The 20186-nt window shown below is 42.4% G+C and overlaps 3 protein-coding genes across 4 annotated transcripts in view; 1 reads left to right on the top strand and 2 right to left on the bottom strand.

Moving 5' to 3' along the window:
* The window catches only part of LOC118420030, a 12770-nt gene extending 6576 nt beyond the window's left edge, over window positions 1–6194 (top strand). Inside the window, exons 7-8 of the mRNA XM_035826736.1 lie at window positions 15–130; window positions 376–6194. Of these exons, the coding sequence (XP_035682629.1) occupies window positions 15–130; window positions 376–5864 (5605 nt within the window). The 3' untranslated portion in view covers window positions 5865–6194. The remainder of the gene's footprint in view (window positions 1–14; window positions 131–375) is intronic.
* Window positions 6195–6210: 16 nt separating this feature from the next.
* LOC118419452 (prolyl 4-hydroxylase subunit alpha-3-like) lies at window positions 6211–14497 on the bottom strand. 2 transcript variants are annotated; one of them, XM_035825827.1, is made up of 13 exons: window positions 14222–14497; window positions 13473–13612; window positions 12606–13009; window positions 12067–12118; window positions 11542–11681; window positions 11199–11381; window positions 9671–9738; window positions 9356–9461; window positions 9041–9094; window positions 8729–8785; window positions 8237–8305; window positions 7933–8029; window positions 6211–7636 (listed from the first exon to the last, which is right to left on the bottom strand). In XM_035825827.1, exons 1-13 carry the CDS (start codon window positions 14395–14397, stop codon window positions 7566–7568), a joined length of 1617 nt encoding a protein of 538 aa, XP_035681720.1. In that variant the 5' UTR covers window positions 14398–14497; the 3' UTR covers window positions 6211–7565. The 2 variants fall into 2 exon arrangements, with proteins under 2 accessions (XP_035681720.1, XP_035681721.1); XM_035825828.1 differs by lacking the exon at window positions 9041–9094.
* Window positions 14498–15021: 524 nt separating this feature from the next.
* Window positions 15022–20186, bottom strand: part of LOC118418879 (prolyl 4-hydroxylase subunit alpha-3-like) — a gene marked incomplete in the record, with an annotated part of 7518 nt that continues 2353 nt past the window's right edge. The window contains 11 exon segments of the mRNA XM_035824994.1: window positions 15022–15633; window positions 15823–15919; window positions 16126–16194; window positions 16484–16543; window positions 17064–17117; window positions 17361–17466; window positions 18115–18182; window positions 18611–18787; window positions 19337–19482; window positions 19828–19879; window positions 20024–20102. Of these exon segments, the coding sequence (XP_035680887.1) occupies window positions 15563–15633; window positions 15823–15919; window positions 16126–16194; window positions 16484–16543; window positions 17064–17117; window positions 17361–17466; window positions 18115–18182; window positions 18611–18787; window positions 19337–19482; window positions 19828–19879; window positions 20024–20102 (979 nt within the window).

Genomic DNA, 20186 nt, shown 5'->3' with positions numbered 1-20186 from the left:
ATAGCCTAATTGAGTTTTGATATTTTGCAGATCGTACGAAGAGTATCTGAAGATGCCAATCTTGCTCTGGGGAATGGTGACTTGAACTCGGCGGAAACGAACTTTGCCGCAGCGCTACAAGTCATTCACGGTAGGCTAGTAATCTAACGTTACTGTTAAATTTTGAATACTGACAACTCTAAGATTAACGGAAAGACTTAATGGCGCAAAGGTAGAGCTTAGTAACAAATTCTTGTAAGTCTTTACCAGTTTTTTGTTAAAAAAGAAAAATGTCAATGTTGTGCCTGTCCTAGTGCAATGGGTCAAGCCGCTTTAAGACAGCATATGTCGTAGAGATGGTCCAAATATTTTTCTTTTTCCACAATGTGTCCTCAGAGCCATGTAAGCCCGTGCTTCACGCAGAGGCCTACTGCCTACACAGACTCGGTGACGTGTACAAAGAACGAGGCAAACGAATCAGGGACGGTGGAGTATTCAACCAATCAGCGGCTCTGTACAATGCTGCCCTGGTTAGAACGGAAGACGAAGAATCCAAACAAAAATTACTGGCAGCTCGAAATGAAGTGGAACCACTGTTTCTCACACATACTGCAAACATACACCTAGAGCAAACCTGGCATCATGTTGTTATAGATCATAAGAAGGAGTTAGAAGACATGCGTCGTTACACAATGTCTCAGTTAGAAATCATTCACAAGGAAAACAATCCGTATCTGTACCACGAGAATGATAAAGTTGCAAGAAAAGTCGAAGTACAACGAGCTTACGCGGTCAAGAATCTGTTCAAAACCGTCGCCAGAGACAGACAAAGACTACTCCAAGTGCTCGTAGAAGAGTGTATCACACAACTAGGTCCACCTCCTTGTAAGTACGCTCTCATTGCTTTGGGATTGCAATCGGCAGAACTTGCCACACTGTATTCTGAACTGGACTTCGCCATTCTGATTGAGGATGGACAGGACAACCATGATACACAGTGGTACTTTCGCAAGTTGTCATGGTATCTAAACCTTAAAGTTATCAATCTGGGTGAAACCACTGTCCCATCGCTGGCTATTACCTCTCTCAATGACTACCGAAATGAAGATCCAAGCAAGGACTGGTTTCTTGACTTTGTGACACCTCCTGGATTTGCCTTCGATGGATATCTGAATAAGAACCCAGCTGTCACACTCACAAACAGTACGGACACCAGGCCACTTGGTTGTCTCGTCCTAACACCTAGAAATTTGGCCGAACTACAACAGCGCGATGTTTTACTTCGGGAAGGACATCACCTCTCAGACATCCTGAGAAGAGTTACATACCTAGCAGGAGGACAGGATTTGGTGGATGAGTATGTCGAGAAAGTAAACAGTACGCCAGAGCAATCTGCATGTCAAGCCAGGTTGCTCGGGAGGCTTACGTCACCAGATGCGATTCATGAAATCGACACAGATATGTACATGACACGTCTTCTGAACACAAAGAAGGACATGTATCGTTTTCCTATCACGGCCATAGAGGCACTGGGTCTAGTTTGTGGCATATCCTCAGCAAGTACATGGACAGTGATAGAGGAACTCGAGAAAGGCCATCACATCAGTAAAGCTGACGCGAACCACCTGACAGTAATGACGAGCATCTCGGCGGAGATACAGATGAGAACACACGCGGCAAACGGAGGACGACACGAATCCCTGAGTGAGCTCCTGGCATTGAAGTCTCAGACGACGGCACAGGAGACACACGGTACCGTGCTTCGATCAACATTCCATATCCCCCACCCCCGAATGCTTTTCAGGTATTTCTTCACAGCCATTCCGCTAAGAAGGCGTGTTCTAGACATATTAGAAGACTCGGGGTCTGTTCAAACAGAACCTGTATTAAGGGCAACTATATTCGATTCTTCTGCGTTATGCAGGGCTGAAATGGCTAGAGACCTGTATCTTTTAGGTACTTCTGCAAGTGAGTCAGAGGCAGCCCTGAGAGTAGCGGGCGCCGAAAAGCAACAGCAGGGGTTACTGATCGCGGAGCTGGGCGCTACGAGGAAAAAGTGTGCCGATTTGAAAGAAGCGATCAGTCTCTATAGCAAGTCACTAGCCATATGGAAATGTATTAGCAATACAAACGCTGAAGACGGCAACATTGCACAGCGTCATGTTGCCAGCTTACTGAACAGCCTCGGTATGTTGTGGAGTGAACAAAATGACGATAGAAAAGCAATAAAATTCTATGAGCAGGCTCTGGAGATTCGCGGAGCACACACTGAGCACATGGAGACTGCAATGCTACTAAACAACATAGCGCTGTCCTGGTGGAAACTCGGCGATGACAGCAAAGCTACCAGTTTCTTTGAACAGTCGCTGGTGATACTGAAATCAGTCTACAAGGCTAACATGATACATACTAGCATTGCAGCTTGCCTCTGCAACCTTGGAGTAGTCTGGGGCAAACGTGGCGACCACACGAAAGCCATGATGTACATGAAAGAATGCCTGAGGATGAAAAGGGCCATCTATGGGGACAACAGGGCACATCCCGATATTGCTTCTCTCCTCCACGAGCTCGGCTCATGTTCCTCTAGACTTGGTGGCCATGTTAAAGGCACTCTTTACTTTCAGCAGTCAATCAAAGTGCTGAGAGTTGTCCATCAGGAGAAAGGGCATGCCGACATTGCCCGTGGTCTCATCAGTTTGGGATCGTGCTGCAGCAAAGTCGGTGATCATGCCAAAGCGATCTGTTACGTTGAGCAATCGCTGGAGATGCACCGAGCGTTAATTGGCGACACGTCGCATCTGACCATTGCCACTTTACACAGAAAACTGGGGTCTCTGTGGAGTCTGAGCGGCAACCACTTGGAGGCGATCAAACACAACACGAAGTCACTGAATATGATGACGTTTCTGTATGGGGAAGAGACGGCACATGCTGACATCGCAGCTTTACTCAATAATCTCGGGGTATCATGGTGTAAACTTGGCGATGAGGAAAGGGCGATGCAAAACCACCAACACTTACCGGAAATGATAAGGAGCATCTACGGAGCCGGTACAACACCCTCCTCACGCGATGCTGGAGCATACCATAATCTGCAGCTTGATAGAACACCACATCATTGCGGTGAAGATTACGAAAAAGCGATGTCATATTTCGAGCAGTCACTGAAAATGCGGAATGCTCTATATGGTGCAAAGGCTACACATTCCGACATTGCTTCATCTCTCAACAACGTGGGCTCAGTATGGAGTAAGCTAGGCGACCACACCAAGGCGATCCAGTGTAAAGAAATGGCACTAAGGATGAGAAAAGCTATCCATCGGGACAAGGCGCAACCTGAGATAGCAGCGTTGCTCAACGATCTAGGGACATCATGGTGGAAGAACGGAGATAAGAAGAAAGCATTGGGTTACTTTGAACAGTGCCTTGTGATGACTAGAGCCATCCACCAACGGAATAACGAGCAGCATCCTGCCATCGCTGGAGCTTTAAACAATCTTGCAATGTGTCTCAGGGAAGTAGGCATCGTCAATACAGCAATCGACCTCTTCGCACAGTCCGCTGCAATGTTGAAAGCTGTTTGTGGGGATTATACAGCACATGTCACTGTTTCTGCGCCGTTGATTAACTTTGGATTGACTTGGGACAAGCGTTATGAGTACAATAAAGGCCAAATTCTCAAAGAACGGACCTTGTCTGAGAAAATTGCCATGTCATTAACGGACCTTGGATCGTCTTTTTTCAAAGCTGGATTTTACAGAAAAGCGCTGACTTACTACGAGCAATCGATACTGGTATTACAAGCCATTCACGGAGTCCAAACGAATAATGAGGACATTGCTAGGTTGCTCGGGCACGTGGGGTTATGTTGGAGTGAACTGGGTCAACAAACAAAAGCTAAAAGCTACGTTGAGCAATCATTGAATATGCAAAGGATCTTGTTCGCGGACAGCCCAGAACGACCGGACATGGCCATCTCCCTGAGCAGATTGGCATCGATATGGGGTAAACTCGGCAAACACAGACAAGAGATTAGCTGCTACGAGGAGTCATTAAGAATAATGGAGATTGTCATTGGAGACAACGCAGCACATCCTCAAATTGCCACCACCCTCAACAGCCTGGCGTCTGCTTGGAGCAAAGTCGGCGATTACAGGAATGCAATAAGCTGCGAAGAGCAATCTCTGAAGATGAAGAAGACCATGTATGGAGACAGCACGGTACATCCTGATATTGCCGCATCACTTGGCAGCCTTGGTCTTTACTGGAGTAAAGTCGGCGACCATACCAAAGTTGTCGGCTATTACGAGCATCTACTGGGAATGCTGAGAATCCTACACAAGGGCAATGGGACTCAGCCTCACATAGCTACGATACTTGGCAGCCTGGGGTCATCATGGAGCAAACTCGGGGATCAAAGGAAAGCAATCGCCTACCATGAACAGGCACTGAACGTTTTGAAAGCTATGCATGGTGAAACCGCGCAGCAACCGGAGATTGCAACAGCACTCTACAACCTGGGGGTTCAATGGTGTGAGATCGGTGATTATTACAGGGCAGTAACGTACCATGAACAGTCGCTGCATATGCGGAGAGCTATGTACGGAAAAAAGGCAGCGCACCCTGACATAGCCACGTCATTGAACAGCTTGGGGGCAACCTGGGGCAAACAAGGCGATCAGAGGAAATCCGTCGCTTGCTACGAAATGTCATTGCAGACGATTCGACAACTCTGTGGAGAAAACATGGTCCATTCCGAAATTGCTGAGGCACTCAGTAATTTGGGAACAGCTTGCACCGATCTTGGTGATTACCAAAAGGCGACCAGGTACTATGAACAAGCACTGAAGATGCAAGAAGCCATCTATGGGGAAAAGACCCCACACCCGAACATTGCTTCCTTGTGCGGCAACCTGGGATCCTCCTGGATTAGACTTGGCGATCAGAGAAGAGCAACCGACTACTCTGAAATGTTATTAGCGATGATCAGAACTGTTGAAGGAGAAAATAAGACAGCGCATCCTGGCATTGTGATGGCGCTAAGCAACCTGGGACAGCTCTGGACAAAACTCGGTGATCACGGAAAAGCGGTGAAATACTACGAGGATGCATTAAAGATGAGGCAACGCCTGTGTGGGGAAAGTTTGGCACATAGAGAAACTGCTGCATTACTCTGCAACCTGGGGTTGTCGTGGAACAAGCTTGGTGATCAACAGAAGGCAGTTACCTGCTTTGAACAGTTCTTGGAAATGACGAAACGTATCAAAGGACAGATCACGGCTCATCCTGGCATTGCGGAGATTCTTGATTACATGGGGTCCATGTGGACTAAGCTCGGCGACTACGGGAAAGCTAAGGAGTACTACGAACAGGCCCTGGATATGCTACAGACTCTCCATGGCCCTACTGCTTCTCGTCCCGACATCGCCACCACACTCAACAACCTGGGGTCGACCTGGGGTAAACTTGGACAACAGAGCAAAGCAATCACCTATATGGAAATGTCCCTCACAATGAGGAGAGCTATGTACGGAGAGGATATCGCAAATCCCGACATAGCGAGGTTGATCAACAACATAGGAACAGCTTGTTGTCAACTCGGCGATAAGAGAACCTCCATCAGCTACTTCGAGCAGTCGCTGAAGATGATGAAGAGAGTCTACGGTGAAAACACTGCGCATCCTGACATCGTCGCAACACTGGACAACCTAGGGCTATCTTGGGGTCAACTAGGGGATCAGCTAAGATCCATTAGTTATAAAGAAGAGTCGCTGAAGATGATGAAGGCTATCTATGGGGAGAACACGGCTACCGCTGCCGTTGCTACTTCACCTGACAGTCTAGCACCACATCTGGGTGATACGTGCGCTCGTCATATGCATTGAGAACATTTAAACAGCTGACAGTGAACTGTTCTAAATAGGATGATTAAGTTCAAGTGGCTATGACGTACCGCTCTTGGTGATAAGTCATTAAAGCTGTAAGTTGACGGGTGCATATGGATATGTTTACAGACCTCAACATGTGCATGTTTATCTTATAATTACAACGCATGCGCATGTTGAAGTCTGACTATAGGTTCATCAACCAGCATGGTGGCTGTGACGTCATCTACAAACACCCTGTAAAGGTGCACTCTCACTGCACTTGCGCAAAGCTTGCGTCACTGCGGGAATCGTAAGACACTCAACGAATTTCAGAGATAAATGCCGAATTTTCTTTTGTGTTTTTTTCGTCTTCTAAGTCATACTTTTACGTATTACGCAATATCTAAATTTAAAAAATCTGAGAAAATAACAAAACAGTGACGCAGTGAACGAACCGCAAGTGCAGTGAGAGTGCACCTTGAGCGCTGAGTGCAATCTGCCTTTTATGTGGGACGCCTGTGCAATATTTCTACTTTCTGGCTCCTGGATCACATCTTGTGCCTTTCAAAACCAATTACGTGTTCTTTGGATAAGATGTATAGTATTCATGACGTATGTTAGAGAAGCGGTAGGTTAACAGAAAAATTAAGCTGTATGATGTAACGTTAGATAACTTCTAACCTTGTGATAAAAATGAAAATACACCTGTATTTAGGATAATTTTTGGAAGTATTAACGAGAGAGGGAAGTCTGACAAGTATAGTACAGCTTATTTTCGTCGATTAATTGACCTACCAGCATAATTCATGATAATTCATTTATATTGTATCCACGTCTGCTTGGCATTCAGTTAATTGTATTTATGTCAACTAACATCTCATCTTTGTCTCTTGTCTGACAAGTACGGCTTATTTTCATTGATCATTGGCCAACCAGCATAATTTATGGTAATTTATTTTTATTGTATTCATGTCAGCTTGGTACAAGGTGTATGCTTGAAGAGCAAGTCCTACTAAATTATGTATTATGCCAATTTGAAATTGAGCGATAACGACTGTTAAGTTCACATATACAACAAGAAATTAAAGATCTCATACATTCGTGAAATCATAGAGTTTTGTGAATTTCATGATTTATCTATTTATTTATGTAGCTTTTACACAAGAGTGGGCAGTATAGTGAAACAGGTGTCCCATGTCAAGGTCACCTTTTCAAGGTCACAATACCGACACAATCTTCGTACAACAAATATTCAATAGATATTGACTCAAATTTGGAAAAAAACAATTAATTCAAGTCATCATAAAAAACAATCTCATAGATCCACCTAACAGAAAAAAATGCCTTAATTAAGTCCGTACAATTGTAAGGAGTCAGTAATACAAGATAAGATATAGTGGTATGAAATTAGCTAGGCCTGTAGCAAGACAAGTGGCGGATTTGCATGATGAGGTTGTTCTAGACTGTAAATTTGGTGGAATCCGATTCGCAAGGCTGAGCAAAGTTTCCCCATTTCCCCTTTTTATTAGTGTGAATGGCTAGCTAATTCTCTGTGTATAATGGTTTTCCTTCTATAAAACGTCCGGACCCAAGCCAAGCAAACCTTCTCATCCTGCCAGTCTCCTGTCACCCCACCTTCCACTGTACATCCTGTCACTCTATAAAGTAAGCAATTGCTTGTATAGACCAAAGAACAACAACTCCATTTCAACGGAATGATCATTCCTCCTGAGTGAGACCACACGGGCGCTGAAGTTCATTGCCGATCTCGTGTATCCATTTATTTGCCACTAAAAGAAAAAAAAAGATGATATCACAAGAACATAAAAATTAACACAAATCAATAGATAATATCCGTATTTCTGGAATGTATCTTCAACAAGAGATTTTAGCTATGTAAGTTGGGTATCAGTAGTGCAAAAGAAAATGACGATTCATCCCCTCTTGACTAATCCGGTTTGAATGTCTGAGCAAACAAACAAACAAACAAACAAACAAACAAACAAACAGATAGACAGAGGGAAACAGTTAAGGACATGAAAGAGGTAGAATTTGAAGTGAAATGTGCAAATCCCCCCCGTCTTACCCCACTTGGAGCCAATAAGAACAGGACAGCCCGCATGAACAGACGCTCTGGACCGGACCAGCGCCTTGTTGGTGTTCTCAAACAGGACCGCGCTGTTCTGGTGTTCCGGTGAAGTGTTGGGAAATACATTTGTACATTGAAATGCGTTTGATAGAAAGAGACATGTAGGATTGTACTGTAATAGCATATTATCATGAGATGTGCTGTAGAATAATCATGGCTTGTAAAATGTTTTCATACATACATGAATATACTCGTAGCTCATACATGTTAGCGTAATGTGCATTATTTTAACGCTACTTACTTTGACCACAGGAACCGCTATGTTAGCCTCTGTAAACACTGTGGCACCCCCAGCCTCAACCTCACTCAACTATCATGGTAGAAAGGGAGATATTGTCAGCGGCATAAGATAACATGCATAAATATGAACGGGAATTGAAATCACATCATATCATATCATATCATATCATATCATATCATATCATATCATATCATATCATATCATATCATATCATATCATATCATATCATAGATTTGATGACAGGTTTACCTTCTGCTGAATTACTAATATTTGTTCAAAACACTGTGGTGCAATTAACGTTACAGAAAAGATGCTTTCTTGACACAACGAAAAGTACGGTAAGAGCTATTAGATCTTAAGATATGCAATTCTACTGCTGGCATCGAGTTTCCTGTACAGGAATGTGAATAACTTATTACGAAAGACATCATATATAAAGCATTACATGATGTCTCAGATGTATGAGCGGTATAAAGACTACGATTTACATACATAAAATAAGAACGTCAGGATCCGATTTGCAGCCATTAATGTGCGCGAAACTTCTTCCTGAAAATACATTATCAGGATCTAAGTACAATCTTTAGTTAAGTAAAAAAAATGGACTACAGTGACCGTTGTCTTTGAACGGACTCATTATGTTCAACAAGTCAGTTACCATGTTAAACCTGTTATAAAAAGGCGCCATCATCTCAGATTTTGAATTATTATTAATTTATCTACGAATCGAGATCAAACTTTTGATCCATACACATGGACACTAAATGAGACCTGGTAGAAAACACAAATTTTGTCAATATTCACTTTAAGGTGGTCATAATGTGGCTCGTACTGTCCGCCTAATCCATAATTGAGGACCTGGAGAAAACAATATGTAAAAAAAAAGGAATAGATTCTGAATCATTCAAGAAATATCTCAAACTTACTGATACCGTTCGGTATTTGTATGATTTTGATCTACAAGTTTGCTCTAAAACTGCCTTCTAAACGGCCTCTCCACTTTCGCAACTTTTGTCTTGAAACCATTCTTTATGAGATGTTATATGTTCATATTAATAATTTCCAGCATACACAAAACAACAGTATCCCCACTTCCAATCATGAAAATCCCAACCCCACCTGAAAATTGTCTCCTGTTGGGAATGTGGTGTTCAGACCTGTAATGTGCGCTACCATGCGGGACAACTTTGCCACGACAAGGTCTTCCGTATCCGGAACCCAGCCTCTGAATGGACAAGCAGGGATATGAAAATTTGCCACTTACACGAGACTTATATGTTGCACTTACAAGGTTGATAGCACACCCCTATACATGTCATCAAATGGAAGTATAAAGTATTTAGTGAAACAGTGTAGATTCCACATTTAAAATCATATCAGCTGTAATTGTCATGATTTTATAAGTCAGACAAACAGACAGGAAACGTGTCCTACGTTTCGCTCACTCTGGTGTCTGAAACCACCGTCTCCCCGGGGCTGGGTAGTACCGTGGATCTCTCGAACTGTGCAGAAGGGCATCAGTGATATTATGCATAAGTTTCGGAGGTATGTCCAGAAAAGGGGTAAATGTACGAAGTTAGTGTGTACGAAGTTGTACGAACTTGCACGAAGTTAAAGGTAGATATAGACCGTAATCGGTAAACTTCGGAAGTTTTAAGTGACGTCATCTAACTTTGTACAGGGGGGCAGGGTTGGTGTACGATGTACGATGTACGAAGTTAACAAATCTAACTTAGTACAGAAGGGCAGGGTTGATGTACGATGTACGATGTAAGAAGTTGAAAAATCTAACTTAGTACAGAAGGGCAGGGTTGATGTACGATGTACGATGTACGAAGTTAAAAAATCTTAGTACAGAGGGGCAGGGTTGGTGTACGATGTACGATGTACGATGTTAAAAAATCTAACTTAGTACAGAGGGGCAGGGTTGATGTACGATGTACGATGTACGAAGTTGAAAAATCTAACTTAGTACAGAGGGCAGGGTTGATGTACGATGTACGATGTACGAAGTTAAAAAATCTTAGTACAGAGGGGCAGGGTTGATGTACGATGTACGATGTACGATGTTAAAAAATCTAACTTAGTACAGAGGGGCAGGGTTGATGTACGATGTACGATGTACGAAGTTGAAAAATCTAACTTAGTACAGAGGGGCAGGGTTGATGTACGATGTACGATGTACGAAGTTAAAAAATCTAACTTAGTACAGAGGGGCAGGGTTGGTGTACGATGTACGATGTACGAAGTTAACAAATCTAAATTAATGTTCAACAAAAGATAAATGCAATACATGTTGCATTTTTATTATTTTCAGACAAAACATCGTTATTCTACATATTTCACATTTTACTGCGTACAGAGTTAGCATAACCCATAGCATAGTCAAAATATCTTAACTTCGTACATCGTACTTCGTACAGTAGGTCCTCCCCATGTACAAAGTTAGCATAACCCCCAAAATAGAAAACATCTTAACTTCGTACATCGTACATCGTACATTAGGTCCGCCCCATGTACGAACTTAGCATAACCCACAAAATAGAAATCATCTTAACTCCGTACATCGTACATCGTACATTAGGTCCGCCCCATGTACGAACTTAGCGTAGCTACGTCATAGAATTGTCGACGTTTCCCGAACTATGCCGACAGCGGTTGTCGGAAGTTGTCAGAAGCTAGAAGTTGTCGGAAATTACGTGTGACGTAGGCTGATCCAAACTTCGTACATTTCACCCATTTCTGGACATGTATGAAGTTTCGAACATATGTGACAATGAAGAGCACTGATATACAACTTTCAACGACTTAATTTCACACCAGAAGGCCCATTGTAATAGATTTATAATGCTAATGATGTTGATGATTGTCGACGGTCAGTTCTGCCATAGCCCCACTTTAAATCCTTCGCCCCAAACGAAGAAATATCATACATATATGACGAATGTGATGGGATCTTAACCTTGGAGAACCCCAGTTGTCGCATCACCCCTGCCTCTCCGTCTGTGATGACGTCATAGTACAGAGCGACCCGCGGTTCCTTTTCCCGCAACACCTCCATCTTTAACGGGCTGATGTAGAACAGAGCGGAGGGGCGGACCAGGGTGCAGGTCAGGGTTGTTGTCTCCACAGTTGCTCTTTCTCTCTACAAATACACGTTTGGTATCACGTAACCGTACTAGTAGCGATTGCAGCTTTTGACACTTGATACAAGGCAGGAAAATGGATAAAAGACGACCAAAGACTAGCACTAAACAAACAAACAAACAAACAAACAAACAAACAAAAACAAATCAGTAACACACCTGTAAAACCCCGGCCCTGCATAGTTCTTCATAATTATTGTAGATGCTTCTCGGGCGCACCAAGGTAGGTCCATGTTTGTCTGCTTTATTCCTCACGTCTTCTGCTTTAGACTCCAGCCTTTGACTGTGGTCATTGTCTCCTGAGAAAAACAACACGGTGTTTGCACTCACGTGACCATGAGGTAAGTCAGCTTGTCAGCCATGTTGGATGGTTAAACTTCGACGTTGCCAGGTAAGTAACTATCACAAAACATGACATTACACATAAATCTATAGGCGTGACTCTTTGTAGTTCAGCCAACCTTTATGGCGGATGTAACGTCAATGTTCAAAACTGTTCTGCCGCTTTGTAAATCTTGACTGGAATCCAAACGTTGTCCTTTCTGTCGTTCGGATGCCAGTCTGAGTCTAGTTTCCAACATCGCATGATTATCTTATTCTGTCGATCAAAACATTAGATTGGCGCTAAGTTTAGATGATTGCTGTTAAGTTAATTCTTAAATTAAAGCCCGTAATGTGACTTACCTTGATCAAGTGCCCTTTTGTAGAACGCTGAAGCTTGTTGGTATTTCTCAAGCTGGAAAAAAATGATCTTCAATTTATAAAAGATGTTGGCAGTATTATGTGTAAACTACAATATTACAAGTCTCAATGAATAGGTAAAGAAAGACATGATGCTAAATTGTTCTCCTGTAAGTAATCGTGAGAGCCATACATTTTGGCAGCCTTGTATCGCGGGATTATATGTTCGTTCAGACCTTTGTATTGCCTAGTGGCACGTTGGGTAGCAACTTCCTTGCTGTTTCAGTAGCATAGAGGGAAGGGTTGCTAGCCCATCCCCTTTAAGCTGCTTGGTGCACTTCCTCTAATACGGGACCCTCATTTTACGTCCTTTCCGACAGACGGGTGCAGCCCCAACGGTGGTGCCGTAGGCAGGATTGAACCCCGGTCTGACAGTTACCAACCATTATATGTCTGACCATGGCGGAAATACACACGTTGCAATAATCAGGATAGGGACAAAATCTGTTTAGACCCTCTTTCGAAACAAAATGCGTCCCTACCTCACTGTAGGAATCACCAAGGGCCTCTAGAACTTGGAGTAAGCCAGGATCACCTTCAGAGGGAGATCTTTGCGTCATCAAATTCAAGGTCAAGTTGTACCAAATCGCGGCGTAGTAAAATTCCCTACGCTTGTAGGCCACGCTGCCGATGTAGAAGACATCAGAGACTTCTAGCGGTAGCGGTGGGGGTTGCCCCGTCAGGCGCGACAGGTTGGCCGGTTCACACTGTTCTAAGCTGTTGTCTGTCGATGTTTGACTCTTCTCACAATTCACAACGACCCCTCCCTCTGCGATACTCGGCAAGTCCAAGTTGTACACACCCTGAAGCCTCAGTAGCGCAAGTGCGGAACCCTCCAGATCAGCAGGAGTCGGGAATACATGGGCCAAGTCGTCCTGACCAAGCACTACAAAGTGTCGATAAATGTTAAACTTGAATTTGAAGTCTATTTGTGATATGTCAAGGGTTTTATAATGTGTGAAGTTCTACAATTCTGAATTCTAATATACTGTAAATATATTTTCTCGGCGGATAAATTTTGCGGTTTTCGCGGCAACAACTAGCTTGACTAAATCGCGCTCCTAGCGGCCGGCCTTACAGTTGCCACCACCTAGGAAGATCTCGAGGGTCATTAACCTGTACTTAGCCCGGTTGGGCAAAATTATACAATAAAGGTCTTCATTCATTCATTAACCCCAGCGAGGAAGAGATTGTGCAAACACAGGCTAGGCAACAACCACCGACGCTTTTCTGTATTGTATGGTTCTTTCAACTGCGAACTTAAAACATTTGCGAATTGTCCATTTTCTCTGAAATTATAACCATGTACTAAAGATGTGAGATACGCGAGGTACTGTTTAGAAACGTACCATCCAGAGGGTTGGGGAGTTCCTCCATGATATGAGCCCATGTATGGTGGAACCGCTTCAGTAGGAGGTACGCTCCGACCGGACTGTGAACCATCCGGACAGGGTCGCTGTAACCCGGATGTGACATGCTCTCACACAGCCTGGAACAGCAATATCAAAGCTAGGAGGTTATAGCTATATCTTTATTGAACGAATGGCTTTATTACACCATTGGGCTAAGTATATCACATACATGTATGTGCAAGTTGGTATTATATAACGTTTCATTTTCTTATGATATTTTTATTGTAGCGTACGATGATTGATCTTATTGCCGCAATGTCGTTTTGCTTTTTAAGTATGTAAATCTCAAGACAATCGTAAACGTAGGTTAGTCAAGATGTATGTGACCTGGCAAATAATCAAAGGAATTAGAAATTAATGAAAGTAAAGTATATGAATTCAGCTTCGCCTCGCTTCTGTGTTATGGTTGCAAATAAAATGGCTTCCATGATGTTTTCAACCCCCACCTTCCTACGCTATACCCATTTTCAATACTAGTTATTACGACACTTTCACCTTTCTTTTGTTCACAAAACAACATCTTCAGAAAATGGTGGCATCTTTGTTAGATAAGAAGTTTATATTCATAGAGAATGAAAAATGTACTTGTGACCACTATTATGACACGTACACGCTGAATATTGGATATGTCAAAAGTACAATTAACATGAATGCCTGGTTGTCATTGTCAGCACCAAACAATTTACCTCTGCAAAGTCCAGGGTACCTGCCCTCCTTGTTGAATGTACCGCCGAGCCGACTCCACCATCTGCTGTTCTATCTTCGCCAGGTTTTCCAGACGAAACGTGGCGGAATAAAAGTCTGCATCGCATGCTGTCAACAATGCGAACAGCACAAACAGTCTGTATGAAGGGTGACGCATTCCGAACTTGGGGAGTTATTTCTGCGATTCCACCTAGACACTAGACGCACATTAGAGGAGCGCCTAAGTGTTTAGTAGCAAAGATTATTTAGGTACGATGAAGTCGTGGGCAATGCTAACATGTCCAAGAGATAGCGCGTCATTTGATAGTGTACTCTAACACGCAGTGTAGCATATCCTGTTTACATGCCGCAAAATACACGCACTGCAATCTGATCGTTTTGATCGTTCTGTTCGTACGTCCTTTCATATGTTGACTACAACATGAACCAGGTTTCAGGATAGAGCACTATCTAATGGTTGTCCCACTCCAACTATAATAGAAGTCATTTTGTTAGAGAGACATACAAAAGGCTGTTACAAGGAAATTTGTGTGTGTGCACCAGTACACGGGGGGGGGGGGGGGGGGAGGGGGGTTAAGATAAAAGTAGACGGTACAATTACCACAAGGTTCATACGTCTAAATAGATCGCTTTTTGCTCTGCTTTATATGGGTTAAAGTATCATGTACTTGATTTTTTAGTTCCTGTAGGTCTTGTAGGTTAAGTCTGACAGAGTTTGATTCACCGGAACAAAGGACACTACCACAGACAAGCATACAAATGAACACAATTCAGAAAAGTCTTTGTCATAGATATTTGACATTTATTGACAGACATCTTAAACTATTAGGTGAAGAAGCCTCCAAATACATCGTTCTGCAGCAATGCTATGACTGAACGATGGTGGAGCTAGAAACATAGCATATAACTCAGTAATGCATTGTAAGCTATGCTGCATCTGTAACAGGTTTCAGTTACATTTTGCCCGAGGGGGTGCATCCGGTTGTTGCACCTGTCACTGTAAACATACCTGTACAATGGCTATACGTTCACAACAAGGACCTCTCCGGCTACAGTTACTGTTTAATAATAACATGTACATATATTCTCGTTTGCAAAAAAAAATGACAAAATCGAAGCTCAAGTCTGTAAATTAGAATAACGATTAAAGTCAAAGAATAGTTATCCGAAAATCACACTCTTATATCTCTCCTTCTGTCAATTTCAATATTAACTACAGTCGTTACGTCAGTGTAACCTATTAGATAAATTGTGCAAAAAAGGCATACAGAGAAGACGTAGTAAAATGTAGAGATGGTAATCATAACGTCGTGGTGAGACCATCACTCGGCTGGTGTGAGACCACAAGGCCACTTGAACTCGTTCCCAAACTCACGTATAAACTTGACAGCCGCTGTGCAAAAGAAAAAGAATAAACGATTATAACGTGAAATTATAAGACTGACTCTTTTACAACAGTCCAATAAAATGACCCAGGCCTTCACAGGTCTAAAACCATCTTTATCACAGCTCTTGATAGAACTTGGCAGAACAAACTGACTGAATGGATAACTAGCTGGAGCAAACGGATGATAACACTTACTCCATTTGGAGCCAATGAGAACCGGACACGCCGCGTGTAAGGTCAGGGGCACGAAGTCTCCAGATTTCTTCAGATTTTGAATCATCAGGGCGGCATTCTGGGAATAAAATTAAAGATCTTACGTTACCTTCCTCGAAATTAAATTGTCAAGTAGAAAACAAAAAAATAGATACATAAAAGGGAAATGAAATGGAGACGGATCAGTATGAAACTAGAGCTAAATACGTTACATGAATGTGTATATCCGTGTAAAGCAATATCTGTCCTGTTATGATATAAAGATCAATAACTAAAGGTTAGTACCTGCACAGCGGGTGTGATAAGATCTATCTCAGGAAAGACGACTGCACCGCCTGCTTCAACTTCATTTAGCTAGAACGATAAGATACGTACATCAATGTATAGAATAACACTTAAGATCAATACAAGTAACGTTATAGTATAATATCACATAATTCTTTATACGGTACAAATTTACTCACAACAATATGCTTTGCAAACTACACACAGGACATAAGAATAGCACCAATAGCAGCTCCGGATCCTGAACGTTTCCTTGAATTTTAATACTTTCTCAGAGGACCTTTGGCACAATATCAGTCATGTAAAATGGGTAAATGCTACCCTGTTGGTCACGGTAATGTTAGATAGACTGACTTACGTAAATCAGGAAGGTCATCATCCGGTTCCCAACTACATCCGTTATGTGTCTGTAGGCTTCCTGTGGAAAGGTATTGGAAATACGTGCATTAGGTGGAAAGGAGAGAAGCATGTTTAATATAGTAACGCCTCACGAAACATTGTTCAAGTAGGTATAAAAATCTACACGTGTTGTTAACCTTAGTAATTATTCACAAGTTAATGTTCTTCTACATCAACTTTGGTTACAAGTTGCACTGTAACTTGTGTTTGTTGTGTTGTGTTGTGTTGTGTGTGTTATTTTGTGTTGTGTGTGCTATGTTGTCTTCTGTTGTGTTGTGTTGTGTCGTGTCTAAAACAGGCAAAAGCAAATCAACGCCGGACCAACACCACCAAATACTGTCACTTTGTATGGTATGCTAAGTTTTATTAGGTCTAAGTTGTATCATCACTTCCTAAACTAGGAAAAAACAACAAAACACAACACAATACACACAGCAAAACACACAACACAACACACAACACAGCACAACACAACACAACACAACACAACACAACACAACACAACACACAACACAACGCAACACAACACGTGGCCTTACCGCCATGTAGTCCAGGTGATGTTGTAAGGCTCCTCCTAGTCCGTAATTCACGACCTGGGAACAACAAATTAAAACAAAAGGAGTTGCAACTTGCTTCTGTAGAGATTAACAAAATTGGAAATGTAAAAATAAAACTGCCCTAATATGTTGGAAAAAAGTAGCAATGTCAATCTAAATAGAGATCTTTATATGAAGAACATCTTCAGTTTTGGCACCAAAATTTTACAATATGTACCTTTAATGATGCTTCAGTAATCATATATTTCGAACACGAAATTCAGAACCAACTTAACGCACCATCAATGGCTCTGCATACGGCAGTTCCGTGTCCAATCCGGTCACGTGACCAACTCGTTTGCTCATCTTTTCTATGAAGGCGTCCTCTGTATCAAGGATGGTCCCGCTGCAGGTTCAGGTGTATCAGATAGAAACTTATTAGTCTTACTGACAACCAACCTGGCATTGTAAGCAGAATCATATCTAGACCATAACATGCCCAGGCCAAAAGATGCAAAAAAATGGACGTTTTGCTGAAGTACCAAAGTCACGTACTAGGGGGCCCAAAATTAGCCTTGACCGTCATCTTCTCTAGTCTCCAAGCAGACCCAACGGTGCCCTAGAGATAGTATCAAAGCTGGCAAAGGAGAAGAGCCGGCCAAAGGGAGATAGCCGGCTAAGGAAGTCAAACGGGTGCCGCTATACTAAGTCCCTGGCCAGCTTTGATACTATTTCTAAGGCACCGTTGGGTCTGCTTGGAGACTACGTCTTCTCAACACCTACCCACATACCAAATACGATCGTAATCCATTTATATAATTAAGAGGTTCTTGAGTTATGTTGACTACAAAAAATCGGAAACACAATCACACACAGACAGACACACCCAAAACAGTATCTCCATTTTTTCATGGAGATAATAAGAAACACGTGTAACTCAATATAGTGCAATGTATTATCAAAGCCTTGTATAACATCCATGCCTACTTGGGTGATATGTACTACAATTCCCACATGATATTTCTAAAAACACTACACTTTTACAAATACTTGCCTTTCACTGATTGCGTATTTGTCGATGAAGATACGACCCTCATCATCCATGCTCAATGCTCTGCTGAACTGTAGCAAAATATGTTACTGACTATATAAAAAAAAAAACTTTCATTTCAAACATGAAACAGTAAGTAAAAAAATCATAATCGAAATCTGGTGCATTGATACAGAAGTACTATACAAATATCCAATGACTAACTGAATAAGCTGTTTCTTGGATAATAGCTTGTTTGTTTGTTTGTTAGCTTGTTTAGACTCTTGTAGTGTCTTCTGACCAATTTCCTTGCTGTTTCAGTAGCAGGGTATTTATTTACAGGGAAGGATTGCTATCCCTTCCTTTTAACGTGCTCGAGGCACCTTCTCAAACACGGGACTTACGTCATTTCCGAAGGACGGGTGCACTGCCCCAACCTAGATGCCCTATCCAGGATTGAACCGGGGAATCAGGAGCCTACTAGCACTACCGGTTGAGTTACAAGAACAAAATGCCCAACCTTGGGGAATGCCGTGCTCCTGAGTGTCCTGGCCTCGTTCTGACTGATGACGTCATGGTACATGACGAGTCGAGGGTTCTTCCTGTGGAGAACCTCCATCTTGGCCGGACTGAGGTAAAGATGCGGACTGTCCCGGATGTAACGGCACTTCAGACCTCGACGAGGTGGTGCTTGCATCTAGACAACGGAACACAATGTCATCTGCCTTATTTTTCGCCAAGGTCAACATTAAGAATGACAGCTCTTGTACCAGTTCATGCATATCATAGACACTCTCCAGTCTTTTCATGATAAAAGATACATCATAGATGACCGAATCCTATGAAAAACAGTGGAAGGAGAACATTTACTTAATATAGATCGGTAAAGTTGTTGAATTTGTTACCTAGAAATTTTAAAATTGTCTCTGATACCCGATTGTTCAAGAGGATGATAGACCAATTTTACGGATCATAATGGTTTTTAGTGTATATCACATATGTTTCCTCTGATCTCATTTTGTGATTTTAGACTTTATGTATGTATTTATATGAAAGTCTTATCTGTATCTGAGTGTATGTTATTGTATCTGTTTATGTTTTTGGGCACATAACGTTACATGTACTGTATGTTTTTATTGTACGTTCCCTGGAAGCTCAATCTGAGCTGAATGCCATCCCAATAAATTCAATAAACTCAGCTGTATAAAACATCAGTAGATATGACATAATTGAATAGAAATTGAACCTGAAGAACGTCCAGACGACAGAGATGTTGGGACTTGTCACGTTGGGCGATCCACTCGGCGGGGATTTCCTCCGTTGGTGTGTCGTCATTAGCTGCCAACAGCTTAGCGTCGTCATAGTCCGCGTACAGGATCTGGTTGTCAGGATCTGTAACAAACATGGTCATACTTTAACGATCATGAAGTTTCAGGTGAAAGTACATGTACTCGAGACATTCATAGTTTGAGTCTGGAGAGAGGGAACAATGTATGACCATGAATGTGGGGAACAAAAAACTCGTATTCGTATTTGTTGTGCATTTATCTGGCATCATAAAAACGGGTGTTTACACCAAGTTGAGTGAGGTACAGCGTTTGACAGAAGTAAAAAAAAAAGAATAGAGTCACAATCTCATGATTGGAAAGAGAATGTCACATCGTAAGCAGGAATAATATGACGGGACCAGTTGTCCCAGTGACACAACAGTTAGGACACAACGGTTGTTCCGCTTACCAAGTTGTAAGGCTTCCTCGTATATAGCCAAGGCGCGCTCGTGTTGCTTCAGCTGTTGGAAAACAACACTTCCATCAACGAAAAGTTCCCTATGACCAACTAAAATGTTGCCAATCATACAGCAAGGAATGGATTTATTTTTGTCTTTCTTTCTTTATGATACGCAATCCCCTTGTGACGTTGAGAATTAACATACCTTAGAGTGAGCGATTGCTATTCTTGACAGAACTTTGGCCTTCTCAGCCGGCCCGTTAGCGGAGATCAAGTTGAAGTTGGACCACGAGATCGCGTCCTCGAAGTGATTCTGCTTCAGTGCCACATCCCCGATGAACATGGTGTCTGTCAGGTCCAGGGTCAGG

The sequence above is a fragment of the Branchiostoma floridae genome, chromosome 7 (assembly GCF_000003815.2).
Source record: "Branchiostoma floridae strain S238N-H82 chromosome 7, Bfl_VNyyK, whole genome shotgun sequence".
Taxonomy (NCBI): domain Eukaryota; kingdom Metazoa; phylum Chordata; class Leptocardii; order Amphioxiformes; family Branchiostomatidae; genus Branchiostoma; species Branchiostoma floridae.
Note: the sequence above shows the minus strand (reverse complement) of the source record. Positions and strands in the feature narration are given on the sequence as shown.

Excerpts from the sequence above, each read along its gene's own strand:
- LOC118419452 (XM_035825827.1), bottom strand. The coding sequence starts at position 14,397 with ATGCGTCACCCTTCATACAGACTGTTTGTGCTGTTCGCATTGTTGACA. Across the intron at positions 13,613-14,221 it reads GTACCCTGGACTTTGCAGAG|GCTGTGTGAGAGCATGTCAC; the intron begins GTAAATTGTTTG and ends TTGCTGTTCCAG. Across the intron at positions 13,010-13,472 it reads ACTCCCCAACCCTCTGGATG|TGCTTGGTCAGGACGACTTG; the intron begins GTACGTTTCTAA and ends GACACTTTGTAG.